Below are 20,134 nucleotides of genomic sequence, written 5' to 3' on the forward strand. Positions count from 1 at the left end.
AGTTAGTTTGTAGTGCTCAGAAATACAGGACTTCCCTTCTTCTTATCAGTAGCTGATAATGAGCCTGTGAGCCCCTCCCCACCATGATTGACTCCTGATAGGCCCAGTGCAGGCAGTTGCTACCATTGAGTTCCTGTTGAAATGACTGTCATAACCAGAAGATTTCACAGGCCCTTTTCTTTATCTTCTGGCTAGTGCATTCTTTGAGCCCCTTCTTCAATCCCCAAGCCCTAGAGGAGTTGTATGAATGTCCCGTTTAGGGCTGAGCACAGAACCATCTCTTATTCTCACCGTCTTGAAAAGGCCTCTGAGGTTGAGTACCGTTCTTCTGTGAGTATAAACAAGTGTCAGGGGCCACAGTGGTACCTACCAGTTTAACTAAACCTTAGTGAGTTCCTCTAAGGTCCAGACGTCCCCAGCAGTGGCTCTGACTGGGTTAGCATTGCCGTTTCCCCTTCTGATTCCGTCTAAGACCCAGCCTGTGTGTTGGTGCTGCCCAGTTAGGATGGGTCTTCCCACCTCAGTTCATCTAAACTAAGTAGTTTCTCAAAGGTGTGCCCATAGGCTAGTCTGCCTAGATCCCTTGGTGAGTCTAGATCCCTTCAAGTTGGCAGTCAGTATTCACCCTCATTAAAATGTTTATTCCCTGCCCTGTCTGGTTTTCATACAAAGGGATTGTTTTCTGCCTTTTTAAAAAAAAAAGTATAATAAAATTAGCAAAACTGTAGATGAGAATTTCCTTTAAAGGAAACTAAATTTAAAGGAAGGAAACAGGACTTGAGAGCTGTTTGGTGACTAGAAAGAATAGTGGTGGTTTGGTTTTTGTTGTTGTTTTTCTGTTTTGTATTGTATTTTTTCTTGCTGATGTAAGAAGTAACTTAGGAGTGAAAGGGTTCACAGTTGAATAGTACAGTCTGCTATGTCAGAAAAGTCGTGGCACTATATGTGTAATCAGGAAACAGGGAGAGTAATTGTACTTGACCGCCATCTACCCACAACAGGTTTTTGTGTTTTCATGTAATCCTGAGTGTCCTGGAACTCATATTGTAGACCAGATCCATCTGCCTCCTGAATGCTGGGGTAAAAGGCGTGTGCCACCACTGCCTGGCTCCTTTCTCCAACCCAGGCAGTGGTGCTGCTCACAGTGGGTAGACTTACCACCTCACCGGCATGCCCAGAGGCTCATCTCACATGTCAGACTTCCTGAGATAAGTCACAGTCAGCTTCTTTAAGTGGACTTCCTTTGTGGCTTCATACCTTCTTTGGATGTGACCACAGATGGGGAAAGAGTATGTATGAATTTAATAAAATTGGAGTTTGTTTTTGAAAACAGGTATCTAGATGCTGTTTTTTATAGAGTACATCACTGAGTCTGATGTATTGACCCCCTCCAAAGTGTGAACCACCCTAAAACAGGGATGAGATCTAAATCATATAAAAAAGAGGGTTGTAGGGTTTTTATTTGTTTTTAAATCAGAATCGTTTCTTCCCTTTTGACTTTCCCACCTTTGGGAAAATATGGGGTTCAAAAAAAGTAGTTTCAACATTAAGACCTTGAATGATGGCAGGCTTAGTATACATTTGTTTAGTTAGTATGTAGGGAATTTGGATGCTTATGATGATGTTGAAGTCTTCCTTCTTTCTCTCCCTTCTTCCCTCCCTCCTTTCTCCTCCTCTTCCTTCTTTGTTTTGTATACTCCTGGCCGCCATTCCTAGAACTCCGTGTAGACAAGGCTAGCCTTGAACTTCCAGAGACCTGCCTACCTCTGCCTCCTGAATGCTGGGATTAAAGGTGTGCACTCCCACCTGGCCCCAGTGTGCTTCTTAAAACAGATTGCATTTGCTCTGTTTGTTCTAGCTCTTCTCTAAGAACTAGACCTTCTGCACTTGCTATGCCACATTCTGTTGTTGGCAGAAGTTATGTCTTTAAGTGACATAACTTCTGAGAGCTGTCATGCCTTCCAGAAAAGAAGTTGATGTTGCCACCTACTGCAGCCCTTCTTGTGCGCTGTCTCTCTGCTTCTCGCCCCCTGCTGGGTCTGCCCTACTGCCATGGTGCCTGTGTGCACCTAGCAGCTTGCTCCTCTTAGCACGGTTTCCTTGGCCCTTTGCCTTGTTTCCCTTTCACGATTACAGATGAGATTGGGAGAACTTGCTCTGGGGTTTCTGAAAACAGTGTCAGGCTTTGAAAGGAAATGGTTTGGAGTTTTCAAATCCAGCTGTGTGCCTAGTAGGAGTTTTTGGTCAATTTAGCTGGATTCACTGACAGTCAATGAAGGAGGAGTTCTTGAAGGTAGCGTGTGTGTTTGTATTACATTATGTATTTGCTTATTGAAGGCGGTGTGTTAGTTTGTATTACATTATGCATTTGGCATTATAGACTGCTCATGCCATGAGGTATGTCTGGAGGGCAGAGGACACGCGTAAGAGTTGGTTCATACTCTAGATTCACGCCCCACCCTTCTGAGTGCTAGCATGCCAATGTGTGCCACTGTGCCTAGCTCCTTCATGTAAAACTTGGAACATGCTGTGTTACCATGCCACCTTCCAGTAGACCTGATTCTTCATTCATCTTTTTGTCCTCAGAGAACCACATTTTAGAAGATGTGAACAAGTGTGTTATTGCTCTCCAAGAGAAAGACGTGGATGGGCTGGATCGCACTGCCGGTGCCATCCGAGGCCGGGCAGCCCGAGTCATTCATGTAGTCACCTCAGAGATGGACAACTACGAGCCAGGAGTTTACACAGAGAAGGTTCTGGAAGCCACCAAGCTCCTCTCCAACACAGGTCTGAGGACTGTTTCCCACCCACCCACCCCCACAGGCACCTAGGGTTTCTCTGGTCCCCACCATGGCTGGCTCTGACAGGCTGTCCTTTCATTCCAAATACTGGGGATTGCACACACACAACTTTTGCACACATGGATTGGCTCAGTGTGCTAGGAGGAAGTTGGCTCTTGGGCAGCTCACCAGCACATTCCTTTTATGTATGTGAGATAAACTTGTGCGTTGTCTCCTGCTAGTGGGGTCAAACCCCTCCTCCGCAGTGTTAGGGATTGAACCTAGAGCCTCTTACATGGTAGGGAAGCACTTCACCAGTAAACTACTACCCCAGCCTGCTGTAGTTCCCATTCGTAAGGCCTCAAAGTCATCAGCATCATTCCAAGTTCTCAGCCCCACAGTCCTAGTTCACAGAGTCTGCCGAGAAGATGCTTGGGTCCTTGAGAAGCAGAGGCTCTTTGTCATGACCGTGACTGTCCGTCCAAGGATTCAGGGAAGGTTGGTGGAGTGCATCTGTGCAGTGCGACCTGTCCTCCTTGTCTCTGCAGTCATGCCGCGCTTCACTGAGCAGGTGGAAGCAGCTGTGGAAGCCCTCAGCTCGGACCCGGCCCAGCCCATGGATGAGAATGAGTTCATCGACGCCTCCCGTCTGGTGTACGACGGCATCCGGGACATCCGGAAAGCAGTGCTGATGATCAGGGTGAAGAACCATGTTCTGCACATTTTATGTTTTATATATTTATATATATGAGTCCACTGTTGCTGTCTTCAGACACACCAGAAGAGGACATCAGATCCCATTACAGATGCTTGTGAGCCACCATGTGGTTGCTGGGAATCGAACTCAGGACTCTGGAAGAGCAGTCAGTGTTCTGGACTGCTGAGCCATCTCCCCAGCCCTTCCAGACATTTTAACAGCTTCTTTTTTTATCATTTGCTAACTTAATCATTGTGTTATTCTGGAACTCAGTAGATACAGTGGCAGTATATTAAATCCATGAATCTAAGAGCTTTTAGAATGAGAACCCAAACATGGACCAAAGAAAGGAATCTAACATGAGTTGGGCTTGATGAATTAATTTAGGGAATTTAGTTGGATAATCATAGAATAGTTAGAGTTACAGGGAAACTACAGAAAATGATGTCTTAAGTTTCAGAGAACTTTTTCTTTTTTTTTTTTTTCCATTTTTTATTAGGTATTTAGCTCATTTACATTTCCAATGCTATACCAAAAGTCCCCCATAGCCACCCATCCCCACTCCCCTACCCACCCACTCCCCTTTTTTTTGGCCCTGGCGTTCCCCTGTACTGGGGCATATAAAGTTTGCGTGTCCAATGGGCCTCTCTTTCCAGTGATGGCCGCCTAGGCCATCTTTTGATACATATGCAGCTAGAGTCAAGAGCTCCGGGGTACTGGTTAGTTCATAATGTTGTTCCACCTATAGGGTTGCAGATCCCTTTAGCTTCTTGGGTACTTTCTCTAGCTCCTTCATTGGGGGCCATGTGATCCATCCAATAGCCGACTGTGAGCATCCACTTCTATGTTTGCTAGGCCCAGGCATAACTCTGACAAGAGACAGCTATATCAGGGTCCTTTCAGCATAATCTTGCTAGTGTATGCAATGGTGTCAGCATTTGGAAGCTGATTATGGGATGGATCCCCGGATATGGCAGTCTCTACATGGTCCATCTTTTTATCTCAGCTCCAAACTTTGTCTCTGTACCTCCTTCCAAGGGTGTTTTGTTCCCACTTCTAAGGAGGGGCATAGTGTCCACACTTCAGTCTTCATTTTTCTTGAGTTTCATGTGTTTAGGAAATTGTATCTTATATCTTGGATATCCTAGGTTTTGGGCTAATATCCACTTATCAGTGAGTACATATTGTGTGAGTTCCTTTGTGAATGTGTTACCTCACTCAGGATGATGCCCTCCAGGTCCATCCATTTGGCTAGGAATTTCATAAATTCATTCTTTTTAATAGCTGAGTAGTACTCCATTGTGTAGATGTACCACATTTTCTGTATCCATTCCTCTGTTGAGGGGCATCTGGGTTCCTTCCAGCTTCTGGCTATTATAAATAAGGCTGCTATGAACATAGTGGAGCATGTGTCCTTCTTACCAGTTGGGGCATCTTCTGGATATATGCCCCAGAGAACTTTTTCTTAAGGTAGGTAAAGTTACAGTGCTTCTGCCAAAAGGAACGCTCCCCTCCTAGAAGGGAAACCCAGGCAGGTTAGAATCTCTGCTCAGGATAAAGAGTCCGGCAATTGGCAGCCCTCAGGATGTCCCACGGCTCATGGCCAAGTGGAAGTTCTACCACTAGGGCTTATGTGACCCACCCCAGAGAAAGCAGCACAAAGTGCTTGACCTCCATGTGAACAAGGGGGTTCTGAGTCTGCAGGTTCCTCCATCAAACAGGTCCTGAGCCTGAGTCTCACAAACTGCCATTTTAGCCCTATCTATCTAGCCAGCAGAAGCTAACCACGTTGTCATTTGGGAACATGTTGCTCCACAGATATAAGACATGGCCTACCTGAGTCCTACGCCACCCCTTCCCCCATTCATTGCAGGCCCCTCAGAACAGGCATTTGGAATACGATTCCCACCTCCTACATTGCTTGAGTTTTGCCCGCTGTTGTGTGGTTTGGTCAGTCAATTGAGTTTCATTTATACCTTCTTTGTTTTCTAGTCAAACCTCCAAGGTGGTAGGCAGGGACTCCATCCCATTTTTTTAACCCTGTCTACCTAGCCAGCAAAAGTGTTAGTTAGAAACGTGTTAAAGGCCTATTGCTTCCACTTTGTATGAGGCATTGGAAACTCAGGAAAGACCACCATTCTCTGGGTGAGGCAGGAAAGCTGCCCATCTGCCTAAGCACACTGGAAAGAGGAATAGTTGTGGGTGTGGTTGGAGGATAGCAAAGACTTCCAGGCTTTCCAGGGCTAGCTAATGAAGAACCCTAGTGGACCAAAGATCCTTTAGTGGGTAAAGGTGTCTGCTATCCAACTTTGTGACCTGAATGATCCCTAGGACCCACATGGCTAGAGAAGACTAAGTCCTACAAGTTGTCCTCAGAGTTCCAAGCTACAGCAGAAGTACTTTATCTCTAATAAAGTCTGGTTAGCAGTATCAATGGCAGCTAGTGGCTATAATATGGTATTAATGGGTGCCAAGGCTACATATACTCCAGCGATGCACATAGTTCTACTTCTCTGGCTGGGTGCCATTGGGAGCAGAGCTGTATAGTTTTTTCTAGGAGGTGATCAGGCTAAGAGCACCATTCTGAAGAAGCAGTCTGGGCACTATCTCTCTGATGTGTGTCCCCACCGCCCCCCCAATGGCGTTACTGGGGAGCTGGAGTGAAGGCTCAGTGACTAAAAGCGCTGGCTGTTTTTTGAGCGGTTGAACACTCACCTGGTGTCTCAGAACCGTCTGTAACTCAGTCCCGGGCATCCCAAGGCTCTTCTAGCCTTCAGGGATACCAACCATGCAGGAAAGCAGAACTCCCATACACAGAAAGTAAATGTTTAAAACATTAATGGCTTCATTGGATGAAATAAATAAACAGGCAGTGTTTCCAGCACAGGCCTGACACATAAATGGCTGCTACTTACTATATTTAGTTCTGTGCTGGAATGAAGAATGGCAGGCCTTTCCTCTCCTCCTGGGCCTCCAGGTTGTGTATAGTGATAGACTCTCAGGGAAGGCAGCCTTCAGTGCTCAAGTGGGCTTGGCAGGGAACCGGCAGAAGTGAAGCTTTGAAGATGGTGGTGTAGTTTAGCACGTGCATAGGGCTCACTGACGATGATGGTGGTGGTTAGCATTAGGTTAGCGTTAGCATGTACGCACGCCATCACTGACCCATCACAGTCATCTTGGTTTTCTTGGGAAATGAGTCTCAGTGATAAAGCCAAGTATTCATTAACCTGAGCCAGGAATCCATCCTCAGCATGCACATGTGTGCACAGGGCACATGTACGTATGTGTACATGGTACATGCATACAGAGTTCTTCTCACTAGTCCTCTAGGCTGCCATGTCTTTGATTGGCCCCACATGCTACTTTTCACTCAGCCCCTCAGGTCTTGGTTTTCTTTTTAAAGTACATTATTTTCATGTGCACATGTATGGAGACCAGAGGACACCTTGTGGAAGTCAGTCCTCTCCTTCTACCATGTGGGCCCCAGGGATTGAACTCAGGTTCTCGGGCTTGGCAACACATGCCTTGACCTACTCAGGCATCCCGCCCTGGTGTAAGGCTCGGCATATCATCCCTCTGCCTGAAGTCTCTTAGCCCAGGGCATCCACACCAGCCCCAGCCTCAGTCACTGAACAGCTCTTCCACACTCTCTTAGCTCAGCCAGCAAGCTAAGTTGTTCTTTTACCTCAGTTTACCCACACTCTCCACCTGCATGTTCCCACTGTCTCACAAAACCGTTGCCTGTTTCCAGTCACTATGACGGCTGTTTATTGTGCTGACCACTTTGTAGTAAGCCATATAGTTTACTCGTTCTTTGCCCATTACTTCTGTTCACTGTTAGAATAGGTGAGTGAGTGAGTGAGTGAGTGAGTGAGTGAGTGAGTGAGTGAGTGAGTGAGTGGAGAAAAGAGAAGAGCTCCCTTTCTTGGCAAGAACGATTCTTAGGACCCAGCTAGGCTCTGGGAAGGAAGCAATGTTGGCTGCTGCTCTGGAAAGCTCCTTGGACCTAGCACACAGCAGTCTGTGGCTGAGCTCAGAGTCACACACTGACAGGATCTCTGTGACTCTGTAGTACCTGTGATCTTCCCCAGTACCAGGCTCACTTCTCTCGGGCAGACCCAACCTTCACCCGTCAGACCCATGCCATTTCCTCAGTGCTTCTCATAAGACCCCAGAGATGAGGCCTCGCTGCCCCGTGACACAGGCCAGCCATCTGGGCCAACGCCAACCCCAGCTGTTCTTCATGCCTGCCGGTTCTTCCTGATAACTGTTTCAAGTCAGAGGCTAAGCAGGAGGCTGGTCACCTGTGCCAAATAGGATTTTTACCTAATAACTGCTGCAGGGGACTACAGCTGCCAGCCCCTTTGGTCTTTGATATGTACTGAAGTCTCCTCTGCTATATTCTCTTGTCCTTTGATAAAAATAAAATTAGACTTTAGGGATAACACATTGTTTTTTTATTCCTCAAAATAGCCTTTGGCACCCAAAGAGAAAGCCCAGCATTAATTTATGTCATGTTCTTGTTGTCATAAAGTAAGCATTTATGGAATTGCTTGATGTTGGGTAAAAACATCTCTTCTTTAAAAACTTTTGTCCAAGGATGGTTTTTACCTTCATGTGCATTTGTAGATTCGTTGGGGAATTGTATTAAAACTGAAATCTTCGTTATGATTGATTCAGAGGTCAGCCTGAACCCTAAGTCCTATGTGAAGAGCTTTCTTTACAGAGAGGGTGAGGAGGCTGACACACTGCTCTGGTGACCAGAGGCTGCACCCTGGCCTCTGTACTGCAGGCTAAGGGCTCTCCCTCAGCCGGAAGCGTGGGCTGACTGATTCATGGTCTTTGTTTGGCTGCAGACCCCCGAGGAGTTGGACGACTCTGACTTCGAGACTGAAGACTTTGATGTCAGAAGCAGGACCAGTGTCCAGACAGAAGATGACCAGCTGATAGCTGGCCAGAGCGCCCGGGTAAGGACATGGCCCTTGGTCCTCTGACTTGTTTGGGAAAGGCTCTGTGGCACTTAGGCCTGGCTCTTTTCTAGGGTGTTCAGAATGCCATTTTCTGATCCTTTTTTTCCTGTGGAGTACAGCTAAAATCCTCAGTCATGGCAGCTGCTAGTAACTTGTGGCTTCCTACAAAACAGCCCTCAGCTAGGCCTAGGTGAGAGCCCAGGTCCACAGCTGTACGCTGGGCTGCGGTTTATGGTGCCCCCTGAGTCAGGAAAGAGTGAGGGTCTAGTCAGGGTTACGTTTGCTAAAAATGATTTTGCAATGCTTCTGCTTGTTGCCCTGATAACTGTAGGAATGTGCTCTTAAATTCATGGGCCTTTAAACCTACAACAACAACAGACCCACAAGTGCATCCAAGAAGACCATTCACCACTGTCACATTGTGGTCATTACATCTTCAATTCACCAATTCAATCCGTGCTGGAAGGATGCCGAGATGTCTCTAGGGAGTCTATTTTCTCACTCCATGGAGATCTATCTCAGAGCGTGTTCCTGCTGTAGACCTTCCTGGGTCCTGAGCACTGGGAGAGTTAGGATGGAGCCTGTGGGCTTGAATTGCTGCTGTCTCCAGTGTGCTGCTTGGTAGTTAGAGGAGGTGATGGCCTCAGCAGATGCTCTGACCACCTTTGCTGGACATTCCAAACTTGGAAATGTCTGTTGAGGGCCCCAACAGGAATCCCACCCATTCATCCTCTCCTGTTGTCACAGACAGCAGCAAACTTGAAACTTTTAAAGGAGTGGGTCAGACCCACACAGCTGTGGCAATGAAGCTGCAAGTTAGCCTCCATACTGTTCCCGCCACATTCAGACATGATTTTGAAAATGGGTCTGGAATTCAGGCTGCAGTAAACTCCTACAAAATGAGAAAATAGCCCTTTGGGCAAAATGAAGCCATTAAAGTATTATCCACCTGTGTTGTAGATCGCTGCTAGAAGGCTTCCTGGCTAATGCACTGTGAGAACCTCATAGTTGGTGTGGCTTGTGATTGTAGGCGATCATGGCTCAGCTTCCTCAGGAGCAAAAAGCAAAGATTGCAGAACAGGTGGCCAGTTTCCAGGAAGAGAAGAGCAAGCTGGATGCTGAAGTGTCCAAGTGGGATGACAGTGGCAATGACATCATTGTGCTGGCCAAGCAGATGTGCATGATCATGATGGAGATGACCGACTTCACCCGGTGAGCAGAGCCCACCCCTGCAGCCTGCAGAGAGAGGCTGAGGACTTGCCCAGGGCCCTGATGCTTTGTAGTCCTCTTTTCTCCACTTACCTCCAACCAAGAAAGGATTCATAGACAGGGACCCTGTTCTCTTTTCAGAGGCAAAGGTCCACTCAAAAACACCTCTGACGTGATCAGTGCTGCCAAGAAAATTGCGGAGGCGGGATCCAGGATGGACAAGCTCGGCCGGACCATCGCAGACCATGTGAGTGACACTCTGTGTGGCCTGTGGCTGAGGAAGCTGTTCATGAGCATTCTCACGGGCTGTGGCTCACTTTGAAAACTGCTCTAACCTACTTGATTAATCCCAGCATAACGTTCCTAAGGATTTCTCAACTCCTATTTGACAAGTCTCTGGAGTTGGGTCTGTTTATCCTAAACTTTACATCATTTCATCCTTAAGACCAACCCCTTCTGGGTTTGTTTGTAGTTTTGGGCAGAAGCAGACTCTGTCGTCCCTGCCCCTCGGGAACGGATGTATCAGAGCCTCTTGCTGGGGCTTCTGTGGGATTGGGAGCTCTGGGCGAGGTTACACGCAAATGCGTCTAGCTGGGGACAGCTTCTCTCTTCCTACCTCCAGGAAGCCTCGCAGCACTTTCCTGTGGCTTTTTTCTGGAGTTGTGTGTTTTGCAAGTTATCCAAGCTTACTGTGTCATCCAGGCTGCAGGATGGGTGACATCTGTCCCTCATTACTCAAACCAACATTTGGCAGTCATTCTTGACCACCCAGTAAAAAGCCATGTGGACAGTGTATTTTGACAACACCTGTTCTTCCTGTCTGAAATTAGTAGCTCCATTGATCTCTTACCTGCTTGGACCTCTGTGGCCTATTCTTTCCTCTATTCTGCACACAGCCATCAGTACTGTCATCATCAAATGCAAATCAGACTGGAATCTGTCCTGCTTCAGTGCCAGCTTAGAAAAAATGCAAAGCCTTCAGCACGGAGTATCTAGGCCCTATTTTATACCAGGGTGCTTCTCCCTCCCCTCCACCTCATTGGAAGCAAGTATCTGTTGTAAACACTGGAGAGTAGGAGCCTGAACACCCGGCCACAGAGCAGTCTTGGGAATCACATGTGACCAAAGCGAGCGTCTGTTATCCAGGTTTATCCTGTGTGTGCACCTGCCTGAGCAGACAGCGCCTTAGGCGATGAATTACTGGCTTAGTTTACATAGCTCAGAGCATTGTCTTTCTGTATGACCAGGCCCTTGCTCACTGATGCTTTCTCTTACACTATGGGGCCACGAGCTTCTCCCCTGGGGTGGAAACCTAGGCCTTAGTGCAGTAGTTGCTGAGTGGCCCTGAGTTACTGAGTGGAAGGCTCAGAAATTGTTCGCTGCATACGCCATGCAGTGCTGCAGGAGGGGGCTCTATGAGGCCTGGGGTATAGTAACCTAGAAAATGGACATCTCCCCGCTCTCTGCCTGCTGCTCCTGGGGGGTGGGGGGAGCATGCTCTACCCAGAGGGAGCCTTTGAGAAACAACCCTGGGAGCAGGGATTGTCTCTGGGGCTGGGAGTACTCAGTGCTGAGCTTCCTGTCCCATCAGTGCCCAGACTCGGCATGCAAGCAGGACCTGCTGGCCTACCTTCAGCGCATCGCTCTCTACTGCCACCAGCTCAACATCTGCAGCAAAGTCAAGGCTGAAGTACAGAACCTTGGTGGAGAGCTGGTCGTCTCTGGGGTAAGTGTCAGTAATGAGGCGCACTGGCCAGTCGGGGTGTGCTGAGCCATGTCTGTAGCAGAAGTAGACTTTTGTCCCTACACATTGTCCACTTTCTCCAGACGTGGGAAGTGTTGGAAGCAGAAGCTACAAGGCCCGTCTTGGTTCCTGGAGCCCACCAGCCACACACCATCTCTGCTAAACTATGCCTCTTTAGCATGGCATGGTTGATGTGGTCCGGTGACAGCTGGAACTATTACCAAGCCTAATCTCTTTCTTTTGCTAGCTGTTCTTTGGAAAAGGGTGTTTTTATACCACCCCTACCCCACAAAGAGTAATTAACTCTACTCAGCAATTACCAACTAGAGCTATGCCCGCTGCTTTCTCGGTTTCTGCCCACAGAGCTGGGTTGGAGCAGATCATCAGGTCGTAGTTCCTGAGGAGGAGACATTTCTCTAGGTCTGTGGAGAGTATGTCTCCATACTTCCCAATGGGACCAAGACCTCAAACCTGAAGTCCACAGAGTTGGGAGTTCTTTCTGTATTGCCAGGAAGTGACCTGATGTCAAGTCTTCCCTGCCACTGTCCACGGTGCCAGTGCTACCCAGCCTTAGCTGCTCGGCCCCATCAAGAAATCTCCCACTCTGAGGACATGGGGGTGGTGAGGGGATTTTATGTGTTGTCACCATGTCTTTTCAAAAGCAAGTATTTTCAGCTACATGGATAAGAGTTGCCCTTGTCTGAGCAGTACGGGGCTCCACCCAGTGCTATGGCAACCCCTTGCTCTTAAGGAGATGAGGCTCTGGTTGGTGGGGCCAGGCCTGCATGCATGCAGGGGTCTAACCCAGCTTGTCACTACTCATCTGTTCCTTGTAGGTGGACAGCGCCATGTCCCTGATCCAGGCGGCCAAGAACTTGATGAATGCTGTTGTGCAGACAGTGAAGGCGTCCTACGTGGCTTCCACCAAATACCAGAAGTCACAGGGGATGGCTTCCTTGAACCTTCCTGCTGTGTCATGGAAGATGAAGGCCCCTGAGAAGAAGCCGTTGGTGAAGAGAGAGAAGCAGGATGAGACGCAGACCAAGATTAAACGAGCTTCTCAGAAGAAACACGTGAACCCAGTGCAGGCCCTGAGCGAGTTCAAAGCCATGGACAGCATCTGAGCCTGCACAGCCCATGGGGTTCTGAAAAAAACCAGTCACATGCTTCACTCAAATGTATTTGCTAAGTAGAGAACACTGTCTTATTCCACAGGGAGGTAGCAGATTTCAGACTCAACCAGGTGGTGAATTTTGCAAGGACATGTTTGTGTTAAAGCTGGTTAGAAAAAAAAAGCTTTTAGAATTCAAAAATATATTTCTAGCTATATTTTTATAAGTTTAATGAAAATAACAGTTCTGTAACCAAAGAGTACCACATTAACTTCTTGGTCACATTTCTGAGTAGGCTGAAGTGCCTGCTTTCTAGGTAGGGGTGAGCGCCTGAGGGGAGAGGTTGCTTTTTAGCCCTACTGTTGGGCAGATGGAATTAAATGACCAAGGGTGGCCCAGTGTAAATCACAGGGCACCTTAGACGGTCTGGAGAAGGAAGGTACCAGAAACCTCTTCTGAGGAATAAACTATAGGAGACAATAAAATATAACACAGTACCCAGGAAGTTGATTGCTTTCTTTATGAAGCAGAAGGGGAATTATGACGCATGGCTACAGTTACTAATGGACTCTGCTGCAGAACATTAATGGAGTTGCTTTATTCGGGCTCGTGTGTTGTGATGCTGTAATCAGAACATGCTTCCCTGTTATTCCAGCTTGAAATGCAAATTCACCATCGGGCTCATTTCTAATCGTCGCAGTGTTTCCTGCTTTGGGCCAGCAAAGAAGCCTGATGACTGCATAGGGTTTGCTTAGGCAATACTTAGACGCACCGTGTTTGTGACTACTACAGCAATCACCATAGCTACGAGATGAGATTTTACTGTCTTATTTAAATTTTATGAATCTGTCTGTTTTTTACACTAATTTTCCCAATAAAGTCCATTAAGAACCAAGTCTAAGAAGCAGAAGTCGTTCTTTGCCTTCAAGAAGGAGCAGACTTGTGCTCTATGCCCCTCTGCCAGGACGGTTGCCTAGGGAGGGAAGGAGGGAGGGACAGTGACTGTGTCTCTAAGGAGGACCTTTCAGGCTCTTGCCACCCAGGAAGGGTCAGGTCCCGTTCAGTACCCCAGTCCCAGCAGCGTGAGCATGGCGGGTTCCATTCCGTAGCCTCATCTCCTGGGCCTTCCTACTAGAAATGCCCTCTCGGAACTCCCTAGAAAGATGGCTGTGGCCCTTGTCACCTCCCTAGATTCTGTTCTGCCATTTCAGTCAGCTCTTCTCTTGCCCCTTGTCAAGGCGCCTGCCTTCCACAGGCTTTCAGTGACTGTCGCTGGTTTGTTATTGGCGCTCTGCTATTAAGTTTGATGCTCTGAGATGTTCCCTCTGGCCAGAGGTGTCCTGCTGTCTCGCTCTCCATGCCTAAAGCCCCCCTCCGTTCTCCACCTTGCTGGTATTACCAGCCACATTATTTTCTAGCTAAATAATAAGGCTACTTTAAAATGCATGCAAGGTCTCTAACTTGTGACCACCTCTGCACATTTCCCCATGGCCCAAGTGGGGACATTACTTCTTAGCAAATGTCCCCCAGCTTGGCAGCGGCCTGCAGGCCGAGACTGAGGCTTGTTGGGCTGCTGTGCTGCCAGAGCCTGCCACGGCCAGGCCTAGTTTCTTGTCACATGGGTGCTTCCATAGAGAAACTCAGCGTGACAGCTACCTTCCCCAGAGTGGTCTAGTGCTCTCTCAAAAGCCATTCCCCACTATCCCTGCTGTAGTGTGCTAGTGACTTGTACCTATGTGCATGCATTGGGTACTGTGCTAGTGACTCGTACCTGTGTGCATGCATTGGGTACTGTGCTAGTGACTCGTACCTGTGTGCATGCATTGGGTACTGTGCTAGTGACTCGTACCTATGTGCATGCATTGGGTACTGTGCTAGTGACTCGTACCTGTGTGCATGCATTGGGTACTGTGCTAGTGACTTGTAACTATGTGCATGCATTGGGTACTGTGCTAGTGACTTGTACCTATGTGCATGCATTGGGTACTGTGCTAGTGACTCGTACCTGTGTGCATGCATTGGGTACTGTGCTAGTGACTCGTACCTGTGTGCATGCATTGGGTACTGTGCTAGTGACTCGTACCTGTGTGCATGCATTGGGTACTGTGCTAGTGACTCGTACCTGTGTGCATGCATTGGGTAGTGGGCTAGTGACTCGTACCTGTGTGCATGCATTGGGTAGTGTGCTAGTGACTTGTACCTATGTGCATGCATTGGGTAGTGGGCTGCCCATTAACAGCATCTCCCGCCCCTCCTTGCCCCTCCTTCCCCCTCCACAGCAGCCAGCCAACCTGCCCAAGTGAGCACAAATCTGCAAGTGATTTCACATCACAGAAGCCAAAGTCCTTAAATGGCTCTGGCTGCTTCTCCGCACCGGCCTCCCCATCGTCCAACAATCTGCACGTATACCTAGCAAGTGCTAGGGGTCGGCCTGCCAAGTGCTTCCTGATTTGGCCTGTGTGCTGCCCGTTCTTGGGTGGAGTTCACATCCCCAGGGACTTGGTGCTCTCTTTCACACTTGTTCATACACGTCTTGTTTGAATGACCAAGACCAGGTCACTTGTTGCACGTGTACCTAGGGAGATAGCCCATCACTGGCACCACCAGACTAACGGGTTTTTTGGTTTGGGGGCATTTTGTTTTGTTTTTTGTTTATTTTGGTTTTTCAAGACAGGGTTTCTCTGTGTAGCCCTGGCTGTCCTGGAACTCACTTTGTAGACCAGGCTGGCCTCGAACTCAGAAATCCACCTGCCTCTGCCTCTGCCTCTGCCTCCCAAGTGCTGGGATTAAAGGCGTGTGCCACCACCGCCCAGCATCAGACTTCCAGTTTTTAAGAGAGATCTTGCCTCAAGTCTATTTGTAAAGACAGCACAGGCCACCAACCATCTGCAGTTATGTGGAGAGTCACACCAACACTAATTCGTCGATCTTCACCTTGGCAGTGAAGTGTGCACGGTGCCTTCACGCCTGCGCTGGAGCCTCAGCCTTGGATTGGGCCCTGCACTTAGGTTGGCAGCACCTGTGACCTTTGGCTTTGTACCAACAGAATTGCTTCCCAGGCTTAACCAAGTTCCTTCTTCAGGCCCTGTGCTTTTCAGCAAAACATAAGAAATTTGCCTTTGTGACTGGGGTTTCTGGTCCCTTTTCTGCACCCTTCTCAGCACTGTGACAGGGACTGGAAGAGGAAGAACCCTTGCTTCCAACCACACTGCCACCAGCCCATCATTTCCCTGGTTCAGGCTCCACACATCTGCCCTCACACATTTCATCTGCTCCCTCCTGCCCACACCCCAGTAGGTCAGTCCCCAGCCCCCACATGTTCAGTCTGCTTCCCAGCTCTGCCACTGCCACTGCAGCAGCTCAGGCCTCACTGCCTGCATCCCTGCCAGAGCTACCACATATATCAAGCCCTTTTTCAGCCTGTGCACTCGAAGCCTTGTGTCTGAGACTGGGCCATCCCATCTGCATCCACATACTGCTGTCTGGGAGCCCATCTTTCCCATGCCTGTCACTTCCTGTGCTAGGGATTGTCTTGGCTGTGTTCTCTATGAAAATATTGGAGTTTTTAGTAGAAAGCTAGCAACTAAAGAAGCCCAGACCAAAAATCTTGAAACACTTTGTCCTACAGATCTTGTGATTCCACACAGAGCATGCAAGACGAGACTCAGTGTGTGGGGACTTTGCAAAGATCCCAAGGAGGGATCGATCCCTGCCCCTACACATCCCTCAGGATAGTGCACTGCACCCCCCTCCTGCTTTGTCTTATTCCTGAGCTGGGTCAGAAAGACTGCTCCTCTCAACCAGGTGACAGAAGTTTCCATAGTATGTGTCACCTCACTAGCCTGTCAGGCTACTCTTCTGTTATGGCCTGCTCCCTTGACTACCCCACACAATGATTGCAGAACATCCAGGTCCTCTTACTGACAGGGTCTGCATTCCATAGACTGGCTCTGGCTTTCCTAATTACCTCCTATGTTTTGTGCCCTGGTCCCCACCTCAGCCTCTGTAACACCCACTGCTCAGAGCTTCTAAGCCTAAAATGAACCTTCCACATGGGCCAGGGCCACCTCTCCAGGAAGGAATTGCTATGATGACCACACCAGAGTCCTCATTCTGCCCCATACCTCTGCAGTTATCTTTTATCTCTTGAGTCCTCAGACTGAGGAAGAATATGCAGAGAGAGGGAGGCAAGGCCCGCCATCCAACTCACCTGGCACCAAGCAACTCCAACACCAATGTCAAGGTCGAGTTACTCCAGCATCCCCAGGTCCCAGGCATCCCATGAGCTTTAGGTGGGCAGGAAGCCTTCGCTAGACTTTTCCGGTCTCATAGCCTTCAGATGCCTGATTTTTTTTTTTTTCTCAACTTATTCTTGATACCTGTGGTGTTGCCATGGTGCGGGGCTCAGCTCTGGGTTCTGCTCTTCCTATCTGTCCCGACATGGCAGCCTCCAGGCCTGTGGCACCCAAACAGTGCGTGCTGCTGAAATGTTCAGAAACAGGCTTTCCAGGCTGGGGCGAGGAGGCCACACCTCTCCACTCCTCACCGTTTACAAGCAGTAAGGCCTGGCCTGTCACTGCCACTGAGGAGACTCTCACAGGAGCCTGCACCAGCTTCTGCTGCACTCTTGCCCCACAGCCGCCAGCAGATGACATGAATGTTTCTGACACTTCTGCTCACCTGAGGGATAATGCTAGCGCCCCGCCTGTTTGCTGCGGATCGGACCATGTCAGATACTATAGAACGGCTCCTCCAGTTCCTGTGCGACTGTCACCACAGCACTCACACATACTGTTAATGGCATTAACATTGCCTGGCCTACTTTATGACATTTTGAGATGCTCTCACTCTGTGGCCCAAGATGGCCTGGCACTCACTATGTAAACCAGGCTGACCTTAAACTTTAACCGAGCCACTGTGTCTGGCATCTTCACTTACCTACAAGTCTAGCTTCCATCTATGGAGTGTCTGGTTCCTCTGGTCTAGATTCTGCCACCATGTCAGATGACTGTCCCACGCTGACTGCAGTCCTGAACCAGAGCTGGGGAAAAGGACAGCCCCCGGAGCGCAGCATGGGGAACCCAGCAGTGGACTGAAGCGCTTCCTTCTTAAAAATGTAAGTTGGGGCGGGGCCGGAGAAGTGGCTCAGTGGTTATGAGCACTTGGGGTGCAATTCCCAGTTCCCACATGGTGGCTCACAGACATATGTAACTCTAGATTCAGGGATCCAACACACATTTTTTTAACCTCAGCAGGTACCAGACATACACATTAATCACAGACATACATGCAGGCGAAACATCCACATACATAAAATAAAATTTAAAAACTGTAAAATATAAATTAGGTTGGAATTTGCATGTAATAAAAACATACTCTTTCTGATGACCCAGGAAAGCTATACACTCTGTGGTATCACAAGATAGTTCCGACACACACTTCCCCTCTAGTGCTGCCTCTGTAGAAATGGACCCCGTCTGTGATATTTGCACAGTGCATCTCAAGGAACACAGGGCCTTTGGGACATGTGCACCCTCATGGCCGTCCTTGCTGTTTTCAGTAGTGAGTAGTATTCCGTTTTCAGTAGTGAGTAGTATTCCATTAGAGGTGCACAGCCCCTCACTTTTATGAGCGACACTGAAACTGTTTCTAATTTTGTTTTTAAAACATACATTTTTATATAAGCATTTGAACACCGACTTCTGTATAAACAGATTTTTTTGCTTATCTCAAAGTAAACACCTAGAAGAAGGCTGTGTTCTGTAATACATCATGAACCCCTGCAAAAGATTTGCAGACTGTTCCTGACCAGCCTTGCATTTGCCAGCGGCAGTAAGCACCCAGCTGATTTGTCTCTGGCACTGGCATCCCCGGGCTGTGTGGGGTAGGTGTGTGGGTGTAGGTGTGTGGGTGTAGGTGTGTGGGTGTAGGTGGGTGGGTGTAGGTGTGTGGTGGTATCTTATTGTGGGTTTATATGCATTTCTCTAACAACCAGGATGCTGAGCAAGCCCGCATGCTTCTTAGCCATCTGTGTGTCGTTGGTGACATGTCGTTCCTAATCTTGTCTTTTATTGGGTTGACTCTACAGATGGGCTTTGAAAATTCCTTAAATATTATAAATTCAAACCCTTTTTTTTTGTTTTTGTTTTTGTTTTTAAATTATAGAAGGCAAGATTTCTTTTTTAAAGCATTTATGTATTACTATATATAAGTACACTGTAGCTTTCTTCAGACACACCAGAGGAGCGTCAGATGTCATTACGGATAGTTGTGAGCCACCATGTGGGTGCTGGGATTTGAACCCAGGATCTCCGGAAGAGCAGTCGGCGCTCTTAACTGCTGAGCCATCTCTCCAGCCCCCAAACTCTTTGTTAAATATGAGATTTGCAAAAGATTTTAGTTTGTAGCTTTTTATTTTCTTAATTTCTTAGCAGGAGCGTTTCAGTCCAATTTGTGAGGTTTTACATTTCTGGATGGTAAGTCCAGTGTTAAATCTAAGAACACTGCCTGACTCTAGATCACAAAGATTTGCCTCCTATTTTCTTATAAAAGATTCAGATTTAAGTCTGTGATTGATCTAAAGCCGAATTGTGTATTAGTCATGAGGTACAGGGGTCCACAGAGGTCCAACTGCTACAACACCATTTATTGGCAAGACAGTCTTTCCTCCACGTTTGCACCTTTGTCAAAAATCAGCTGGGTACGGTGGCACACACCTTTAATACCAGCACTGGGGAGGTAGAGGCAGGCGGACCTCTGATTTCAAGGACATCCAGGGTATTGTAAGAGAGAACCTGTCTCAACAAGATCACCTGAGTAAGCCCTCCTTGGTTAGTTTTGCTCCTTCTCTGCTTTAGTTACCCTTGGTCAACCGTGATCCAAAATTAAATGGAAAATTATAGAGATTAACATTTCATAAGCTTCAAGTTGCATGCCTGTCTAGGGCGATAGAAACTCCTGTTCAGCTCTCTTCTGCTGCAGTGAGCATCGGCCCCTTCATCCAGTGATCCACACTGCGTCTGCCACCTGCCCATGAGTGACTTACTAGTCATCTTGGCTATCAGAGGGACCCAGCCAAGGTAGTGAAGCACTAATATTCAAGTAACACTTATTTTTACTTAGTAACAGCTTCAAGGTGCAAGAGTAGATGGTGGAGAAGCTCTGCCAAGCTCTCTCACAAAAGGCCATTCTCAGGGAAGGAAAAGCCACTTGCCGAATGTGCTATGATCTGCAGTAGGAACGAATCCTCTTCCCAAGAAATATGGAGGAAAATAAAAGTTCTTCTCATTCCGTTATTATGTCTCAACGTTGTAAGTTACAGGTACAGAGCACACGTGCACCTGAGACAGAGACAGGCACATCTGTGAGTTCAAGGCCAGCCTGGTCTACTTAGGAAAGCACCAGCTAGAAAAGGAAAATCAGGTTAGAGTTAGGCAGGATCTGTGTTTCAGGCCTACTCTGGGGTCTGGAAAGTCAGCCCTGACCATAGGGGGAGCGATTTGTGTGGGTCTGATTCATTGATCTATATTTATGTCTATCTGTCTATCTGTCTATCTGTCTGTCTGTCTATCTATCTATTTATCTATCTATCTATCTATCTATCTATCTATCATCTACCTACC

The 20,134-nt window shown here is 47.9% G+C and overlaps 1 protein-coding gene across 3 annotated transcripts in view; it reads left to right on the top strand.

Annotated features, from left to right (window-relative positions):
- The window catches only part of Ctnna1 (catenin (cadherin associated protein), alpha 1), a 135,875-nt gene extending 122,467 nt beyond the window's left edge, over positions 1 to 13,408 (top strand). For 2 of the 3 annotated variants that reach the window (XM_030250299.1, NM_009818.1), the window contains 7 exons: positions 2,587 to 2,787; positions 3,329 to 3,480; positions 8,334 to 8,444; positions 9,478 to 9,659; positions 9,798 to 9,903; positions 11,248 to 11,382; positions 12,237 to 13,407. In XM_030250299.1, coding sequence (XP_030106159.1) covers positions 2,587 to 2,787; positions 3,329 to 3,480; positions 8,334 to 8,444; positions 9,478 to 9,659; positions 9,798 to 9,903; positions 11,248 to 11,382; positions 12,237 to 12,524 — 1,175 coding nt within the window. In that variant the 3' untranslated portion in view covers positions 12,525 to 13,407. Of the gene's footprint in view, positions 1 to 2,586; positions 2,788 to 3,328; positions 3,481 to 8,333; positions 8,445 to 9,477; positions 9,660 to 9,797; positions 9,904 to 11,247; positions 11,383 to 12,236 lie in introns of all 3 variants that reach the window. The other variant, XM_006525548.4, reaches the window with a different exon arrangement.
- Positions 13,409 to 20,134: the final 6,726 nt, after the last annotated feature.

Source organism: Mus musculus, chromosome 18 (genome assembly GCF_000001635.26).
Source record: "Mus musculus strain C57BL/6J chromosome 18, GRCm38.p6 C57BL/6J".
Lineage (NCBI taxonomy): Eukaryota > Metazoa > Chordata > Mammalia > Rodentia > Muridae > Mus > Mus musculus.